Source organism: Giraffa tippelskirchi, chromosome 5 (assembly GCF_054371585.1).
Source record: "Giraffa tippelskirchi isolate mGirTip1 chromosome 5, T2T-mGirTip1v1.2.pri, whole genome shotgun sequence".
In the NCBI taxonomy this organism is placed as follows: domain Eukaryota; kingdom Metazoa; phylum Chordata; class Mammalia; order Artiodactyla; family Giraffidae; genus Giraffa; species Giraffa tippelskirchi.
This window is the reverse complement of record NC_137279.1, coordinates 186,410,001-186,427,361: the sequence shown is the minus strand read 5'-3', so window position 1 is coordinate 186,427,361 and position 17,361 is coordinate 186,410,001. Positions and strand designations below refer to the sequence as shown.

The 17,361-nt window shown below is 45.9% G+C and overlaps 1 protein-coding gene across 50 annotated transcripts in view; it reads right to left on the bottom strand.

Moving 5' to 3' along the window:
- Positions 1-9,584: 9,584 nt before the first annotated feature.
- Positions 9,585-17,361, bottom strand: part of GIGYF2 (GRB10 interacting GYF protein 2) — a 137,317-nt gene continuing 129,540 nt past the window's right edge. For 49 of the 50 annotated variants that reach the window (XR_014053869.1, XR_014053878.1, XR_014053872.1 and 46 more), the window contains one exon: positions 9,585-11,419. Coding sequence is in view for 36 of the 50 variants with exons in the window: in XM_081490981.1 (XP_081347107.1) it covers positions 11,352-11,419 (68 nt within the window). In the remaining 14 variants the exon portion in view is untranslated. The remainder of the gene's footprint in view (positions 11,420-17,361) is intronic. The other variant, XR_014053881.1, reaches the window with a different exon arrangement.

Below are 17,361 nucleotides of genomic sequence, written 5' to 3'. Positions count from 1 at the left end.
CCTTGGGTGCTTAAAGAAAAGTTCATGGCTTTAAATTTGAAGGTCAAGGCATGATCAAAGACCTGGAGCACTCCTATGACAGTCTTTTAAAACTCTCTTATTTCTTGTAGATACAGAGCTTAATTGGCAGCAGACCAGGCCCTGAATTTGTGTGGCTTGCAGTATCACAATTCTGAATTCACAACTGTGTCAGTTTTTTTTCAGATGAAATTCATGGTACTGATTGGGAAGGAGTGAGCCCTTGAGATTTGGAATGGGGGTATTTGGGTAGACTCAAATCGGAGAATCTTCCACCCACAAGTCCTCAGGCCTCCCCCGCAGAAGCAGCAGGCTCCTTAGAGAAACGGCTAATTCCAAATCTAGAGACGTTAAGTGAGGAGCCTAGAATATCTCATGCCAAAGTAAGAAAGTGCTCAAAGGATGACAGGGATATGGCAAAAAGACACAAAAGTCAACTTGGAGGGGCTCCGAATGGGCGACTTGTGCACAAGAAATAGTGTCAGATTATGACCTACAGTGTGTGCATGTGTGTGTGTAAAGTTCTTCCATATAGTAGGATGTTAATCAGTTCAGTCGCTCAGTCATTTCCGACTCTTTGCGACCCCATGGACTTCAGCACACCAGGCCTCCCTGTCCATCACCAACTCCCAGAGTTTACTCAAACTCATGTCCAGTGCTAATAAACTACAAGAAAGATTGGCAAGCACTAATTGTTCAAGCCAAGAATCACCAATGACTGCTAAAACTAGTGGATCAAAGTTTGATGAGAACAGGATATTTAGTCTCAAAGTATCTCCCATAAAGAGAAAAATCATTACAGTGGCGAAACCTGGCAGATATCATCTTTAAGTAATTAAAGTTACCATCACCAGTAATGGTTCAAACTGACATCAGGTACCTCCTGATATGATACTTCAAGGACAGACATAATATCACTTCTGTTGTAATATTGCTTATTTAACTTATATGCAGAGTACATCATGAGAAACGCTGGGCTGGAAGAAACACAAGCTGGAATCAAGATTGCCGGGAGAAATATCAATAACCTCAGATATGCGGATGACACCACCCTTATGGCAGAAAGTGAAGAAGAACTAAAGAGCCTCTTGATGAAGGTGAAGGAGGAGAGTGAAAAAGTTGGCTTAAAGCTCAACGTTCAGAAAACTAAGATCATGGCATCTGGTCCCATCACTCCATGGGAAATAGATGGGGAAACAGTGGAAACAGTGTCAGACTTTACTTTTTTGGGCTCCAGAATCACTGCTGATGGTGACTGCAGCCATGAAATTAAAAGACGCTTACTACTTGGAAGGAAGGTTATGGCCAACCTAGATAGCATGTTTAAAAGCAGAGACATTACTTTGCCAACAAAAGTCCGTCTAGTCAAGACTATGGTTTTTCCAGTGGTCATGTATGGATGTGAGAGTTGGACGGTGAAGAAAGCTGAGCGCCGCAGAATTGATGCTTTTGAACTGTGGTGTTGGAGAAGACTCTTGAGAGTTTCTTGGACTGCAAGGAGATCCAATCAATCCATCCTAAAAGAGATCAATCCTGGGTGTTCATTGGAAGGTCTGATGTTGAAGCTGAAACTCCAATACTTTGGCCACCTCATGCGAAGGCTTGACTCATTGGAAAAGACCCTAATGCTGGGTAGGATTGGGGGCGGGAGGAGAAGGGGATGACAGAGGATGAGATGGTTGGATGGATGGCATCACCGACTCGATGAACATGGGTTTGGGTAGACTCTGGGGGTTGGTGATGGACAGAGAGGCCTGGCGTGCTGCGATTCATGGGGTCGCAGAGAGACGGACACGACTGAGCGACTGAACTGAACTGGACTGTAATATTGCCCAATTGCATAATATGAATTAAATCATGAGAAAGTACCAAATGCAATTTAAGTGCATTCTACAAAATAACTGTCCCTTAAAAAATTCCAAGGTATGAAAGAGAAACTGTTCCAGATTAGAGGAGACTCAAGAAATGAAGTCCCGTGGACAGAGGAGCCTGGTGGGTCACAAGTCAGACATGACATAGCGACTAAACCACCACCAAGAAATATGACATCTAAATACAAAAACCAACCATGATGGCATCCTGACCTTTTCATCTTTTTCCTTACAGAAGACATTAGCGGAGCAATTGGTGAAACACGAAGGAAGCCTTGATGTTAACTAATAGTATCAAATACTCTATTTCCTAATTTTAATCATTGTATTGTGGTTATGTAACAAAATGTCCTTGTTTCTAGGAAACACAGTCTGAAATGTTTAGGGATAAGGGACATAATGTTTACAAGTTTGCTTTCAAATGATTCATAAAATGTAGTTACCAGGAGTCATTGTTGAGGGTGTAGCTCTAGAGGTGTGGCTAAATGTTAGCAATTGGAGAATCTGGATGAAAGGTATGTGGGAGTTCTTTCTACTGTTCTTACAAGTTTTAAGCCTGAAATTATTCAAAATAAAAATTCCCCCTTTCCTCAAAAAGAATCACTTTATTTCAACAACTGATGAAATAATAGACCTAGGCAATGATCATCAATGAATGTTAAAACTGCTACATAAAAGACCAATAGAACTTTTGTAATGGATCATAGCAACAGGACTGATGAAATCTGAAAAAAGTAAAAATGGGACCAGACAATGCTGCCCGTTGATAACACCGGACGAATGCTAATTAACTATTCTTGGAAGGGGAGAGGAGAATCTGAATCTAGTCAAGTTTCTAGACCTGCCAGTTTACAGAAAATGTGGGGGAGATTAACAAATTGACATCATAAGGACGCTCCTTGCTGGATGCATATTATGGGATGTTCTGTGGGTAAATGATCTTGTTTTTTAATTTTTTTTGACGGGAAGCTGGTTAGACTAAAAGAGACTTAAAACCTAGCAATCAAATGTGATCCATGAACCTCATTTTGATTTTGATTCAAACTTTTGTAAAAAGACACTTCTGAGATAATCTGAAAAAATAATATAGCGACTGCGTTTAGATATTAAGAATTATTAATACCATTAATGTGATATTGGCATGTGCTTTTTTAAAGGTATGTTACAATGTGCACTGAAACACGTTATGAGTGACTCAATATAGCTAGGATTTGTTTTAAAATATTCTAAGGGGAAAATAAAGTGAGATTAAAAAATAATTGGTAAAATGGTAGGAGTTTGTTACATTAGTTGTTAGGACAATGTTTGTGTCCTCTCAGATTTATATGCTGGAAGCCCTAATCCCAGTGTGATGGTATTCAGAGGTGGGGGCCTTTGGGAAGTGACTAGATTAGGTCCTGAGGGTGGGATCCTCGTGTTGGGATAAAAAGATGATTTTTAAGAGATAGAAAAGTGGGATAGAGACATGAGATCTCTCTCTGCCATGTGAGGACATAGCAAGAAGATGGCCACGGGTAAAGCAGGAAGATGATTCTTAGTGGACACTGGCTCTGTCAGCACCAAGCTTGTGGGACTTCCCAGTCCAGACCAAGACACGAGTCTACTTCAATGTCTGCTAACATTTTTTTCCATTAAAAAGAAAAAAACTGAACTCAGGCAAAAGTTACATATACCTACATTCCAGTTGACAAAGACTTGGCAGTGCTCCCCAAAGAGCTCCTCAAATGGGGATGACCGAGCAGGGAGGTGCTCTCCTGTCTGCCTCACCCACTCCCTCCTGCTCCATGCCCTGCAAGATGGGCATGATGGTTGTTGAGCTCCAGAGGTCACCGTGGACCACAAGTGACCTTGAGAAGGGAAGCCACAATCAGGATGGCTAAACAGAAAGAACCTGGGTCCCTGAACCACAGCAGCCTTGGAATGACCACCTCCAGATTTCACTTGAGACATAATCTCGTTTAAGTCTTTGTTACTTTGCGGCTGTTGTTCAGTTGCTAAGTCGTGTCCAACTCTTCCACCCCATGGACTGAAGCACTCCAGGCTTCTCTGTCTTTCACTGTCTCTGGGAGTTTGTTCAAACTCATGTCCATTGTGTTGATGACGCCATCCATCTCATCCTCTGTCTCCCCCTTCTTCTCCTGCCCTCAATCTTTCTCAACATCAGGGTCTTTTCCAATAGGTCCAAACCTAATGGTGACCTACTGAACTTCAGGGCTATCTATTTTTCATGTTAAAGGAGGCCCTTCAAATGAAAAACCAATCTGCTATCAAGGCAAACTAATCTCGCAATCCTAGATTTAGGGGGACAGGTAAACAACCTTTTAAGAAATGAAGTCTCAGCTTAAGACTAGCTGGACTAAGGGTTACAACTGTGGTGAGTCCCATCCCCGTGACATCATCACTTTGCCACCAATGAAAGGGGAAGCGAGGGCAGCTGATAGGCTGCAGTTAGGGAAGAGCCTGCTCCTCTCACTTCCCAACATCTGTGCGCTGTTTCTCCCACACTGAACCCATAACGTTACTTTAGCTGCAGCAAGACATTGCCACCGATGAATCCTTGGAGAGAAACTCTTCTCAGAGGCTCCAGGTTCCCTGTCTAGAACCAACATCACCAAAAGCTATGTGGGTCCATCACGCTCAGGGCATCCGACACCTGCAAAACAAACACCACCTGCCTGGCTGCCTGAAGGTTGCCAGGCTCTCCTTCATCTGGAACTGCCTGCACTGAAGCAGGGTCAGGCACAGTCACACTCTAGAGCTGGACTTCTTTTTGTTTCCAAAACACCCATCCATTCTGAGGACAACGTCCATTTGGAAGGTGCTCTCTGCTGTACCTGCTTAAGAATGTGCATGCCTATTGCTTTTTTAATGAAGCTCAACTTACCTCACAGGAAGCACAGAAGAGAACCAGCTTCATCTCACAGTAGAACCATATAGACTTTTTAATCCACAATGCAGAGCAGGTATTTTGTACAAAATACATTTTAAATTCTTCAACTGATCAATGTAAGACAGTGTGTATAAAATGGCACACACACTATACATGTGTGTGTATACATGTACACGTGTGTTGTATATATAGCTCCCCTAAAAGAGAAATGGGTTTCCCTGGTGGCTCAGATGGTAAAGAATCTGCCTGCAATGTAAGCGGCCTGTGTTCAATCCCTGGGTCAGGAAGATTCCCTTGAAAAGGGAATGGCAACCCACTCCAGTATTCCTGCCTAGAGAATCCATCAAGGACAGAGGAGCCTTGTGGGCTACAGTCTATGAGCTCACAAAGAGTAAGAGACAACTGAGCAACTAACACACACACACACAAGAGAAATAATTATTTAAAATAAAGCCTAAAGTTAGCCTGGATGGGAAGAGTTTACAGGAGAATGGATACATGCATACAAAAGGCTGAGTTCCGTTGCTGTCCACTGAAACTATCACAACATTGTTAATAGCCTACATTCCAACATAAAATAAAAACGTTAAGTAAAACCTTAGACAAACCATTCAATATCACAGTAATCCAAGTCTATGCCCCAAATCCTAATGCTGAAGAAGCTGAAACTGAATGGTTCTATGATGACCTCAAGACCTTCTAGAACTAACATAAAAAAGAAGGATGTCTTTTTCATCATATGGGACCAGAATGAAAAAGTAGGAAGTCAAGAGATATCTGGGGTAACAGGCAAGTTTGGCCTTGGAGAACAAAATGAAGCAGAGCAAAGGTTAACACGAGTTTTGCCAGGAGAACGCACTGGTCATAGCAAACACCCTCTTACAACAACACAAGGGGACTCTACACATGAACATCACCAGATGGGTCAATGCCGAAATCTGATTATATTCTTTGCAGTAGAAGACCAGGAGCTGACTGTGGCTCAGATCATGAACCCCTCACTGCAAAATTCAGGTTTAAATTGAAGTGGGGAAAACCACTAGACCATTCAGGTATGACCTGAAAATCAAATCCCTTACGATTATACAGTGCAAGTGACAAGCAGATTCAAGGGATTAGATCTGATCGAGTGCCTGAAGAACTATGAATGGAGGTTTGTGACACTGTACAGGAGACCATTCTCAAGAAAAAGAAATGCAAAAAGTCAAAATGGTTGTCTAAGGAGGCTTTACAAATTGCTAAGAAAAGAAAAGCTAAAAGTAAAGGAGAAAAGAAAAGATATACCCATCTGAATGCAGAGTTCCAAAGAATAGCAAGGAGAGATACGAAAGCTTTCCTCAGTGTCTCTCACTCAGTTGTGTCCGACTCTTTGTGACCCCATGGACTATACAGTCCACAGAAATCTCTAGGCCAGAATACTGGAGTGGGTAGCCTTTCCCTTCTCCAGGGGATCTTCCCAACCCAGGAATCGAACTGGGGTCTCCTGCATTGCATATGGATTCTTTACCAACTGAGCTATCAGGGAAGCCCTTCCTCAGTGATCAACGCAAAGAAATAGAGGAAGACAATAGAATGGGAAAGACTACAGATCTCTTCAAGAAAATTAGAGATATCAAGGGAACATTTCATGCAAAGATGGGCACAATAAAGGACAGAAATGGTATGGACCTAGCAGAAGCAGAAGATACTAAGAAGAGGTGGCAAGAATACACAGAAGAACTAAACAAAAAAGATCTTCATGACCCAAATAACCACAATAGTGTCCTCACTTACCTAAAGCCAGACATCCTGGAGTGTGAAGTAGGCCCTAGGAAGCATCACTACGAACAAAGCTAGTAGAGGTGATGGAATTCTAGCTGAGCTATTTCAAATCCTAAAAGATAATGCTGTGAAAGTGCTGCACTCAATATACCAGAAAATTTGGAAAACTCAGCAGTGGTCACAGGACTGGAAAAGGTCAGTTTTCATTCCAATCCCTAAGAAAGGCAATGCCAAAGAATGTTCGAACTAGTGCACAACTGCACTCAACTCACATGCTAGCAAAATTCTCCAAACCAGGCTTCAACAGTGCGTGAACCGAGAACTTGCAGATGTTCAAGCTGGTTTTAGAAAAGGCAGAGGAACCAGAAATCAAATTGCCAACATTCGCTGGATCATCAAAAGAGCAAGAGAGTTCCAGAAAAACATCTACTTCTGCCTTACTAACTACGCCAAAGCCTTTGACTGTGTGGATCACAACAAACTGTGGAAAATTCTTAGAGATGGGAATACCAGACCACTTGACCTGCCTCCTGAGAAATCTGTATGCAGATCAAAAAGCAACAGTTAGAAGCAGACATAGAACAATGGACTGGTCCAAATTGGGAAAGGCTGTATATCGTCACCTTGTTTAATTTATATGCAGAGTACATCATACAAAATGCCAGGCTGGATGAAGCACAAGCTGGAATCAAGATTGCCGGGAGAAATATCAATAACCTCAGTTATGCAGATGACACCACCCTTATGACAGAAAGCAAAGAGGAACTAAAGAGCCTCTTGATGAAGGTGAGAGAGGAAAGTGAAAAAGCTGGCTAAAAATTCAATGTTCAAAAAATGAAGATCATGGCATCCGGTCCCATCACTTCATCACAAATAGATGGGGAAACGGTGGAAACAGTGACTTTATTTTCTTGGGCTCTGAAATCACTGCAGATGGTGACTGCAGCCATGAAATTAAAAGATGCTTGCTCCTTGGAAGAAAAGCTATGACCAACCTAGACAGCATAGTAACAAGCAGAGACATTACTTTGCTGACAAAGGTCTGTCTAGTCAAGGCTATGGTTTTTCCAGTAGTCATGTACAGATTTGAGTTGGACCATAAAAAAAGCTGAGTGCCAAAGAATTGATGCTTTTGAACTGTGGTGTTGGAGAAGGCTCTTGCGAGTCCCTTGGACTGCAAGGAGATCCAACCAGTCCATCCTAAAGGAAATCAGTCCTGAATATTCATTCGATGGACTGGTGCTGAAGCTGAAAATCCAATACTTTGGCCACCTGATGTGAAGAGCTGACTCATTAGAAAAGACCCTGATGCTGGGAAAGATTGAAGACAGGAGGAGAAGGGGACGACAGAGGATGAGATAGTTAGATGGCATCACCGACTAGATGGACATGAGTTTGAGCAAGCTTCGGGAGTTCGTGATAGACAGGGAAGCCTGGCGTGCAGCAATCCATAGAGTGGCAAAGGGTCAGACACGACTGAGCGACTGAACTGACCATTATCTTGAAATTAAGAAAAGACCCCTCAACTCAAAGCCAATGAAGAGTTCAAGCTCCTTGGTGTATACACAGAGCCTCATCTCGTGCAGATAATCCCCATTTGCCTGCTCTTCTAGAGTGACCTGACCATTCACTCCAGTTCCCAAACCCATGAATCTGAATGGCTTGTGACTACCTTGACAGAATCAAGTGTCAGAGAAAGTCAGAAGAGATGAGGCAGCCTCTGCCCCAGGGGTGGGAGTCAGCGGCCGAACAAGCAGCCCACCTACCTGCAGCCACCACCCACTGGAGAGGCACAGACAGCTCCTCCAGCCATCGACTCAGCCGACAACTGCCCAGCTGACAACTGCCGGCACCAACTACCCACCGTCCAAAAGACTGAGCCATTGTGTCGGCCAACCCAACGGAACCTTCCCAAGACCACAGCCCCTGCTGACATCTGAACAAGACCAGAGGAGAACTGTGGAAGAACTGCCCAGCTGAGCCCTTCCTATGAGGTCCTGACTCACAAAATTACCAATAAAATGAAAGGGTTTTTGTTAGCCAATTTGGGGGCATTATGTAGCAATAGTGACCAGGATGCCAACACCCTTGGTGAAAGTGTCCATAATCAAATTATCCTGTCTGGGTATGTTTTTGAAATCTCTGACTTATGACAACTGGAAGCAAACAGTGTACAAAACAAATACTTTAAAACTCAGGAAGAGCTTAGATAATTTGCCAGTATGTTCACAGAAAGGGGCTACCCTGATAGCTCAGTAGGTAAAGAATCCACCTGCAATGCAGGAGAGCCTGGCTCGATTCCTGGGTTGGGAAGATCCCCTGGAGACGGGAAAGGCTACCAACTCCAGTATTCTCACTTGGAGAACTCCATGGACTGTACAGTCCATGGGGTCTCACAAAAAGTCGGACATGACTGAGCGACTTTCACTTCACTTCACATTCACAGAAGAGGTAAGAACATGGTCACTGGAAGTGAAAGAGTGAGTAAATGAGACTGTGAAAAACTGATAGAATTGCAACAGAAACGAACATTCCTAGGAAAGAATGGTTTCTTTCCAAGATGTGGGAAATTCCTCAGGTAGCAGCAGTGTTCCTGGTCAAGCAAATGTAATGTTCCATGACTAAAATGACTTTGCTTCCCCCAAATCTGCTGACCCTCTCCCAAACACTTGTGTTTTACTTTTTAAATTTCCCCTGAACAAGCAGAGTCGAGTCTGGAAGGTGTGGGCAGGCTCTGGAGGGGATTTTCAGGGGTGTGTGTGTATGTCTGTGTGGTGAGGGCAGGAGACGAGCCACAGGTCAGCAGAAAGGCCAAGGAGGATGGACACTGAGTCAACTTACCCCATTTACCTTGACCTCTATGCTCTCCAACTAAAGAACCATCCGGCGTCTCAAGAGCCTGCCAGAGAAAGCCATGGCTGCCTCCACGTCCTGGGTACTCACGTGTCTGCAGCTTTTCCACGGTGTCAAGAACATGGCTTAGTGCAAAACTCACCTCGACAAGCGTGAGTACAAGAGATGTACCCAGACAGAATACCACCAGGTTTTATTTAAGGTCTTTTTTATTTTCCTCCACACTGGCAAAAGTTCCGAGGGAGCTTAAAGTTCTGTAAACATCTTAACTGTCCCTCTTCCCCACCCCCACTTGTGAATTTACAAAGCAAAGGAGAGCAGGAGCCCCAGTTTTTAATGGTTTCCCATCTCCTCATGCTGTTTGATCCAAAAACTATATACAAGTTTGTAGCAGTCTCTGTATAGTTATTGTACATGTTTAGGAGGGAGGGTGGCCAAAAGGGATAGGGAGAATGCTGATCCAAAAGAATAAAAACAGAAACCAAATAGAATCATCCCAAACCAAACTGCTCTCAGAGCAACTCCAGCCTTCCTCGGGCCATGATGTCAGAAAGGGAAGGCGCTCGACCAGGAGCCGCCCGAACCACAGCACTTCTTGCGCGGGGACAGATGGTCCGGTGGCTGCAGACCAAAGTGTGATTGGCAATTTCAGGTGATGTTCTGCGGGGGGTTGGCGGAGGCAGGAAGAGTATTTGCTTATAAATAGGGCTTGAATACATTTATATTTTCAGTGAAGGGGTATTAGGAGGCCACGATCGAAGCCAGAACCAGGCTTCTCTCTCCCGTCCCCTCCATCCCACGGGAATCTCCTGTTTAGTGGTTTCCACGGATGAAGGTCTTAAAAGATGGTCAGGTTTTGCATGTTCTCTTTTCAGAAAAGGCAAGCCAGCAACTTGCCGTTCCAGAATCTTTAGACAAAACCTTTCGGGGCCACAGCAAGACACACACGCAATGCTCTGAGGAACCAGATGAAATTCCGGGCTTTTATCAGAAGCAGAAGTTTATCCCTATCCAAAATGAAATTATACAAATTCATACATATGGTAAAGATCCTAACTGCCTCTTAAACGAGACAAATTTTCAGCAGAAAGGCCCAAAACAAACTGGTCCTAGTCCTCTGAAGTAAAAATATTTATGGGAAAAAATCCGTTTTTGTAAGAAAGAAAAATTAAAAATAAGTTCCTCTCCCAGGCCATAGGGCTTCCTTTGTCCAATCAGGTTGGAGTATGCCAGGGGAGAAGTCAGCTTGCTTGGAAGTCACTATCTAATGAAGAAAAAACAAGAATCCTTTCTCTGAAAGGATCCTCAGAAAGAACGAGGGCGAGGGGTGTGCAACATCAAACCAATCAATCTAAACACCACCCCACTCAGGGCCTCTTGGATGCAATCCCGAAGTTAGCTGTGGCAATGCCACCTGCAGACTGGAAGAGCTCTGACTGTCTCTGTCGGACGCTCAAGTCACAGTCCATGGGCGTTTTGTTGCTGGCCAATGTCTGTTACCATTAACTCTCTTCATGATTGCACCAGTCAGACCCCTTGCCCGTTTGGGGAGTGGAGTGGGGAAAAAGAAGAAAAAGAAAAATCAAACAGAAGGAAAAAAGTGACAAGAGAAAGTAAATTGCTATTGGCAGATCCCAACACACTTTCTGGGAGACAGAAGGTGAAATCACGGCACAGTAAACAAGTGCTGCCCAAAATCAGCCTTGTTGGGGAGGAATCCCCACTGCCACCCCCGAGACACAGCGTCCGGTCCACTCATCTACAGTCTGAGATGTGCACCAACAAAAACTGCTTAAAGAATCTTGGACACAAAGGGCTAGAAGAAGAAGCCTGAGATGATCGGTTCTGTGATTTGTTGCAGTGACAGAGAGTATATGGTGAGTAAGTGTTGTGTCCAAAGCTGGAGAATCCATGGTCGGCAGAGAGGAGAGGGAAGGCCAGTCTGCTCTGGCAGGTGCTCAGTAGTCATCCAGAGTTTCGATCTCACCCATGTTGAGTCGCTCCGAGGAAGCATTGACTGAAAACCCTGCAGGGAAAAATCGGCAGTGAGTGACCAACCACACCCAGACAACCTTGTGGCTCAAACTCAGGCAGGGGACTGGAATTTCAGTCTCCCGTTTTTTGAGCACACCAACAGGGATACTAAAAGGAGGAAGAAGAAAGGATAAAGGTCAATGCAGTGGTTTTCTTGCCCTTCCAATGAGAGATTCTATTTTTGTATGTTTTATTTCTTAAGGTTCTGATATAATTTAATTAGGGAAGAAACACACACAGCAGCATCACTGCTTAAAAAGAACTGCGAACCACTGCCCTAGGGAGTCCTGAATCCAGGCTTGGGGTGTGTGTGTGTGTGTGTGTGTGTGTGTGTGTGTGTGTGTGTGTGTGTGTGTGTGTGTGTGTGTGTGTGTGTGTGTGTGTGTGTGTGTGTGTGTGTGTGTGTGTGTGTGTGTGTGTGTGTGTGTGTGTGTGTGTGTGTGTGTGTGTGTGTGTGTGTGTGTGTGTGTGTGTGTGTGTGTGTGTGTGTGTGTGTGTGTGTGTGTGTGTGTGTGTGTGTGTGTGTGTGTGTGTGTGTGTGTGTGTGTGTGTGTGTGTGTGTGTGTGTGTGTGTGTGTGTGTGTGTGTGTGTGTGTGTGTGTGTGTGTGTGTGTGTGTGTGTGTGTGTGTGTGTGTGTGTGTGTGTGTGTGTGTGTGTGTGTGTGTGTGTGTGTGTGTGTGTGTGTGTGTGTGTGTGTGTGTGTGTGTGTGTGTGTGTGTGTGTGTGTGTGTGTGTGTGTGTGTGTGTGTGTGTGTGTGTGTGTGTGTGTGTGTGTGTGTGTGTGTGTGTGTGTGTGTGTGTGTGTGTGTGTGTGTGTGTGTGTGTGTGTGTGTGTGTGTGTGTGTGTGTGTGTGTGTGTGTGTGTGTGTGTGTGTGTGTGTGTGTGTGTGTGTGTGTGTGTGTGTGTGTGTGTGTGTGTGTGTGTGTGTGTGTGTGTGTGTGTGTGTGTGTGTGTGTGTGTGTGTGTGTGTGTGTGTGTGTGTGTGTGTGTGTGTGTGTGTGTGTGTGTGTGTGTGTGTGTGTGTGTGTGTGTGTGTGTGTGTGTGTGTGTGTGTGTGTGTGTGTGTGTGTGTGTGTGTGTGTGTGTGTGTGTGTGTGTGTGTGTGTGTGTGTGTGTGTGTGTGTGTGTGTGTGTGTGTGTGTGTGTGTGTGTGTGTGTGTGTGTGTGTGTGTGTGTGTGTGTGTGTGTGTGTGTGTGTGTGTGTGTGTGTGTGTGTGTGTGTGTGTGTGTGTGTGTGTGTGTGTGTGTGTGTGTGTGTGTGTGTGTGTGTGTGTGTGTGTGTGTGTGTGTGTGTGTGTGTGTGTGTGTGTGTGTGTGTGTGTGTGTGTGTGTGTGTGTGTGTGTGTGTGTGTGTGTGTGTGTGTGTGTGTGTGTGTGTGTGTGTGTGTGTGTGTGTGTGTGTGTGTGTGTGTGTGTGTGTGTGTGTGTGTGTGTGTGTGTGTGTGTGTGTGTGTGTGTGTGTGTGTGTGTGTGTGTGTGTGTGTGTGTGTGTGTGTGTGTGTGTGTGTGTGTGTGTGTGTGTGTGTGTGTGTGTGTGTGTGTGTGTGTGTGTGTGTGTGTGTGTGTGTGTGTGTGTGTGTGTGTGTGTGTGTGTGTGTGTGTGTGTGTGTGTGTGTGTGTGTGTGTGTGTGTGTGTGTGTGTGTGTGTGTGTGTGTGTGTGTGTGTGTGTGTGTGTGTGTGTGTGTGTGTGTGTGTGTGTGTGTGTGTGTGTGTGTGTGTGTGTGTGTGTGTGTGTGTGTGTGTGTGTGTGTGTGTGTGTGTGTGTGTGTGTGTGTGTGTGTGTGTGTGTGTGTGTGTGTGTGTGTGTGTGTGTGTGTGTGTGTGTGTGTGTGTGTGTGTGTGTGTGTGTGTGTGTGTGTGTGTGTGTGTGTGTGTGTGTGTGTGTGTGTGTGTGTGTGTGTGTGTGTGTGTGTGTGTGTGTGTGTGTGTGTGTGTGTGTGTGTGTGTGTGTGTGTGTGTGTGTGTGTGTGTGTGTGTGTGTGTGTGTGTGTGTGTGTGTGTGTGTGTGTGTGTGTGTGTGTGTGTGTGTGTGTGTGTGTGTGTGTGTGTGTGTGTGTGTGTGTGTGTGTGTGTGTGTGTGTGTGTGTGTGTGTGTGTGTGTGTGTGTGTGTGTGTGTGTGTGTGTGTGTGTGTGTGTGTGTGTGTGTGTGTGTGTGTGTGTGTGTGTGTGTGTGTGTGTGTGTGTGTGTGTGTGTGTGTGTGTGTGTGTGTGTGTGTGTGTGTGTGTGTGTGTGTGTGTGTGTGTGTGTGTGTGTGTGTGTGTGTGTGTGTGTGTGTGTGTGTGTGTGTGTGTGTGTGTGTGTGTGTGTGTGTGTGTGTGTGTGTGTGTGTGTGTGTGTGTGTGTGTGTGTGTGTGTGTGTGTGTGTGTGTGTGTGTGTGTGTGTGTGTGTGTGTGTGTGTGTGTGTGTGTGTGTGTGTGTGTGTGTGTGTGTGTGTGTGTGTGTGTGTGTGTGTGTGTGTGTGTGTGTGTGTGTGTGTGTGTGTGTGTGTGTGTGTGTGTGTGTGTGTGTGTGTGTGTGTGTGTGTGTGTGTGTGTGTGTGTGTGTGTGTGTGTGTGTGTGTGTGTGTGTGTGTGTGTGTGTGTGTGTGTGTGTGTGTGTGTGTGTGTGTGTGTGTGTGTGTGTGTGTGTGTGTGTGTGTGTGTGTGTGTGTGTGTGTGTGTGTGTGTGTGTGTGTGTGTGTGTGTGTGTGTGTGTGTGTGTGTGTGTGTGTGTGTGTGTGTGTGTGTGTGTGTGTGTGTGTGTGTGTGTGTGTGTGTGTGTGTGTGTGTGTGTGTGTGTGTGTGTGTGTGTGTGTGTGTGTGTGTGTGTGTGTGTGTGTGTGTGTGTGTGTGTGTGTGTGTGTGTGTGTGTGTGTGTGTGTGTGTGTGTGTGTGTGTGTGTGTGTGTGTGTGTGTGTGTGTGTGTGTGTGTGTGTGTGTGTGTGTGTGTGTGTGTGTGTGTGTGTGTGTGTGTGTGTGTGTGTGTGTGTGTGTGTGTGTGTGTGTGTGTGTGTGTGTGTGTGTGTGTGTGTGTGTGTGTGTGTGTGTGTGTGTGTGTGTGTGTGTGTGTGTGTGTGTGTGTGTGTGTGTGTGTGTGTGTGTGTGTGTGTGTGTGTGTGTGTGTGTGTGTGTGTGTGTGTGTGTGTGTGTGTGTGTGTGTGTGTGTGTGTGTGTGTGTGTGTGTGTGTGTGTGTGTGTGTGTGTGTGTGTGTGTGTGTGTGTGTGTGTGTGTGTGTGTGTGTGTGTGTGTGTGTGTGTGTGTGTGTGTGTGTGTGTGTGTGTGTGTGTGTGTGTGTGTGTGTGTGTGTGTGTGTGTGTGTGTGTGTGTGTGTGTGTGTGTGTGTGTGTGTGTGTGTGTGTGTGTGTGTGTGTGTGTGTGTGTGTGTGTGTGTGTGTGTGTGTGTGTGTGTGTGTGTGTGTGTGTGTGTGTGTGTGTGTGTGTGTGTGTGTGTGTGTGTGTGTGTGTGTGTGTGTGTGTGTGTGTGTGTGTGTGTGTGTGTGTGTGTGTGTGTGTGTGTGTGTGTGTGTGTGTGTGTGTGTGTGTGTGTGTGTGTGTGTGTGTGTGTGTGTGTGTGTGTGTGTGTGTGTGTGTGTGTGTGTGTGTGTGTGTGTGTGTGTGTGTGTGTGTGTGTGTGTGTGTGTGTGTGTGTGTGTGTGTGTGTGTGTGTGTGTGTGTGTGTGTGTGTGTGTGTGTGTGTGTGTGTGTGTGTGTGTGTGTGTGTGTGTGTGTGTGTGTGTGTGTGTGTGTGTGTGTGTGTGTGTGTGTGTGTGTGTGTGTGTGTGTGTGTGTGTGTGTGTGTGTGTGTGTGTGTGTGTGTGTGTGTGTGTGTGTGTGTGTGTGTGTGTGTGTGTGTGTGTGTGTGTGTGTGTGTGTGTGTGTGTGTGTGTGTGTGTGTGTGTGTGTGTGTGTGTGTGTGTGTGTGTGTGTGTGTGTGTGTGTGTGTGTGTGTGTGTGTGTGTGTGTGTGTGTGTGTGTGTGTGTGTGTGTGTGTGTGTGTGTGTGTGTGTGTGTGTGTGTGTGTGTGTGTGTGTGTGTGTGTGTGTGTGTGTGTGTGTGTGTGTGTGTGTGGTGTGTGTGTGTGTGTGTGTGTGTGTGTGTGTGTGTGTGTGTGTGTGTGTGTGTGTGTGTGTGTGTGTGTGTGTGTGTGTGTGTGTGTGTGTGTGTGTGTGTGTGTGTGTGTGTGTGTGTGTGTGTGTGTGTGTGTGTGTGTGTGTGTGTGTGTGTGTGTGTGTGTGTGTGTGTGTGTGTGTGTGTGTGTGTGTGTGTGTGTGTGTGTGTGTGTGTGTGTGTGTGTGTGTGTGTGTGTGTGTGTGTGTGTGTGTGTGTGTGTGTGTGTGTGTGTGTGTGTGTGTGTGTGTGTGTGTGTGTGTGTGTGTGTGTGTGTGTGTGTGTGTGTGTGTGTGTGTGTGTGTGTGTGTGTGTGTGTGTGTGTGTGTGTGTGTGTGTGTGTGTGTGTGTGTGTGTGTGTGTGTGTGTGTGTGTGTGTGTGTGTGTGTGTGTGTGTGTGTGTGTGTGTGTGTGTGTGTGTGTGTGTGTGTGTGTGTGTGTGTGTGTGTGTGTGTGTGTGTGTGTGTGTGTGTGTGTGTGTGTGTGTGTGTGTGTGTGTGTGTGTGTGTGTGTGTGTGTGTGTGTGTGTGTGTGTGTGTGTGTGTGTGTGTGTGTGTGTGTGTGTGTGTGTGTGTGTGTGTGTGTGTGTGTGTGTGTGTGTGTGTGTGTGTGTGTGTGTGTGTGTGTGTGTGTGTGTGTGTGTGTGTGTGTGTGTGTGTGTGTGTGTGTGTGTGTGTGTGTGTGTGTGTGTGTGTGTGTGTGTGTGTGTGTGTGTGTGTGTGTGTGTGTGTGTGTGTGTGTGTGTGTGTGTGTGTGTGTGTGTGTGTGTGTGTGTGTGTGTGTGTGTGTGTGTGTGTGTGTGTGTGTGTGTGTGTGTGTGTGTGTGTGTGTGTGTGTGTGTGTGTGTGTGTGTGTGTGTGTGTGTGTGTGTGTGTGTGTGTGTGTGTGTGTGTGTGTGTGTGTGTGTGTGTGTGTGTGTGTGTGTGTGTGTGTGTGTGTGTGTGTGTGTGTGTGTGTGTGTGTGTGTGTGTGTGTGTGTGTGTGTGTGTGTGTGTGTGTGTGTGTGTGTGTGTGTGTGTGTGTGTGTGTGTGTGTGTGTGTGTGTGTGTGTGTGTGTGTGTGTGTGTGTGTGTGTGTGTGTGTGTGTGTGTGTGTGTGTGTGTGTGTGTGTGTGTGTGTGTGTGTGTGTGTGTGTGTGTGTGTGTGTGTGTGTGTGTGTGTGTGTGTGTGTGTGTGTGTGTGTGTGTGTGTGTGTGTGTGTGTGTGTGTGTGTGTGTGTGTGTGTGTGTGTGTGTGTGTGTGTGTGTGTGTGTGTGTGTGTGTGTGTGTGTGTGTGTGTGTGTGTGTGTGTGTGTGTGTGTGTGTGTGTGTGTGTGTGTGTGTGTGTGTGTGTGTGTGTGTGTGTGTGTGTGTGTGTGTGTGTGTGTGTGTGTGTGTGTGTGTGTGTGTGTGTGTGTGTGTGTGTGTGTGTGTGTGTGTGTGTGTGTGTGTGTGTGTGTGTGTGTGTGTGTGTGTGTGTGTGTGTGTGTGTGTGTGTGTGTGTGTGTGTGTGTGTGTGTGTGTGTGTGTGTGTGTGTGTGTGTGTGTGTGTGTGTGTGTGTGTGTGTGTGTGTGTGTGTGTGTGTGTGTGTGTGTGTGTGTGTGTGTGTGTGTGTGTGTGTGTGTGTGTGTGTGTGTGTGTGTGTGTGTGTGTGTGTGTGTGTGTGTGTGTGTGTGTGTGTGTGTGTGTGTGTGTGTGTGTGTGTGTGTGTGTGTGTGTGTGTGTGTGTGTGTGTGTGTGTGTGTGTGTGTGTGTGTGTGTGTGTGTGTGTGTGTGTGTGTGTGTGTGTGTGTGTGTGTGTGTGTGTGTGTGTGTGTGTGTGTGTGTGTGTGTGTGTGTGTGTGTGTGTGTGTGTGTGTGTG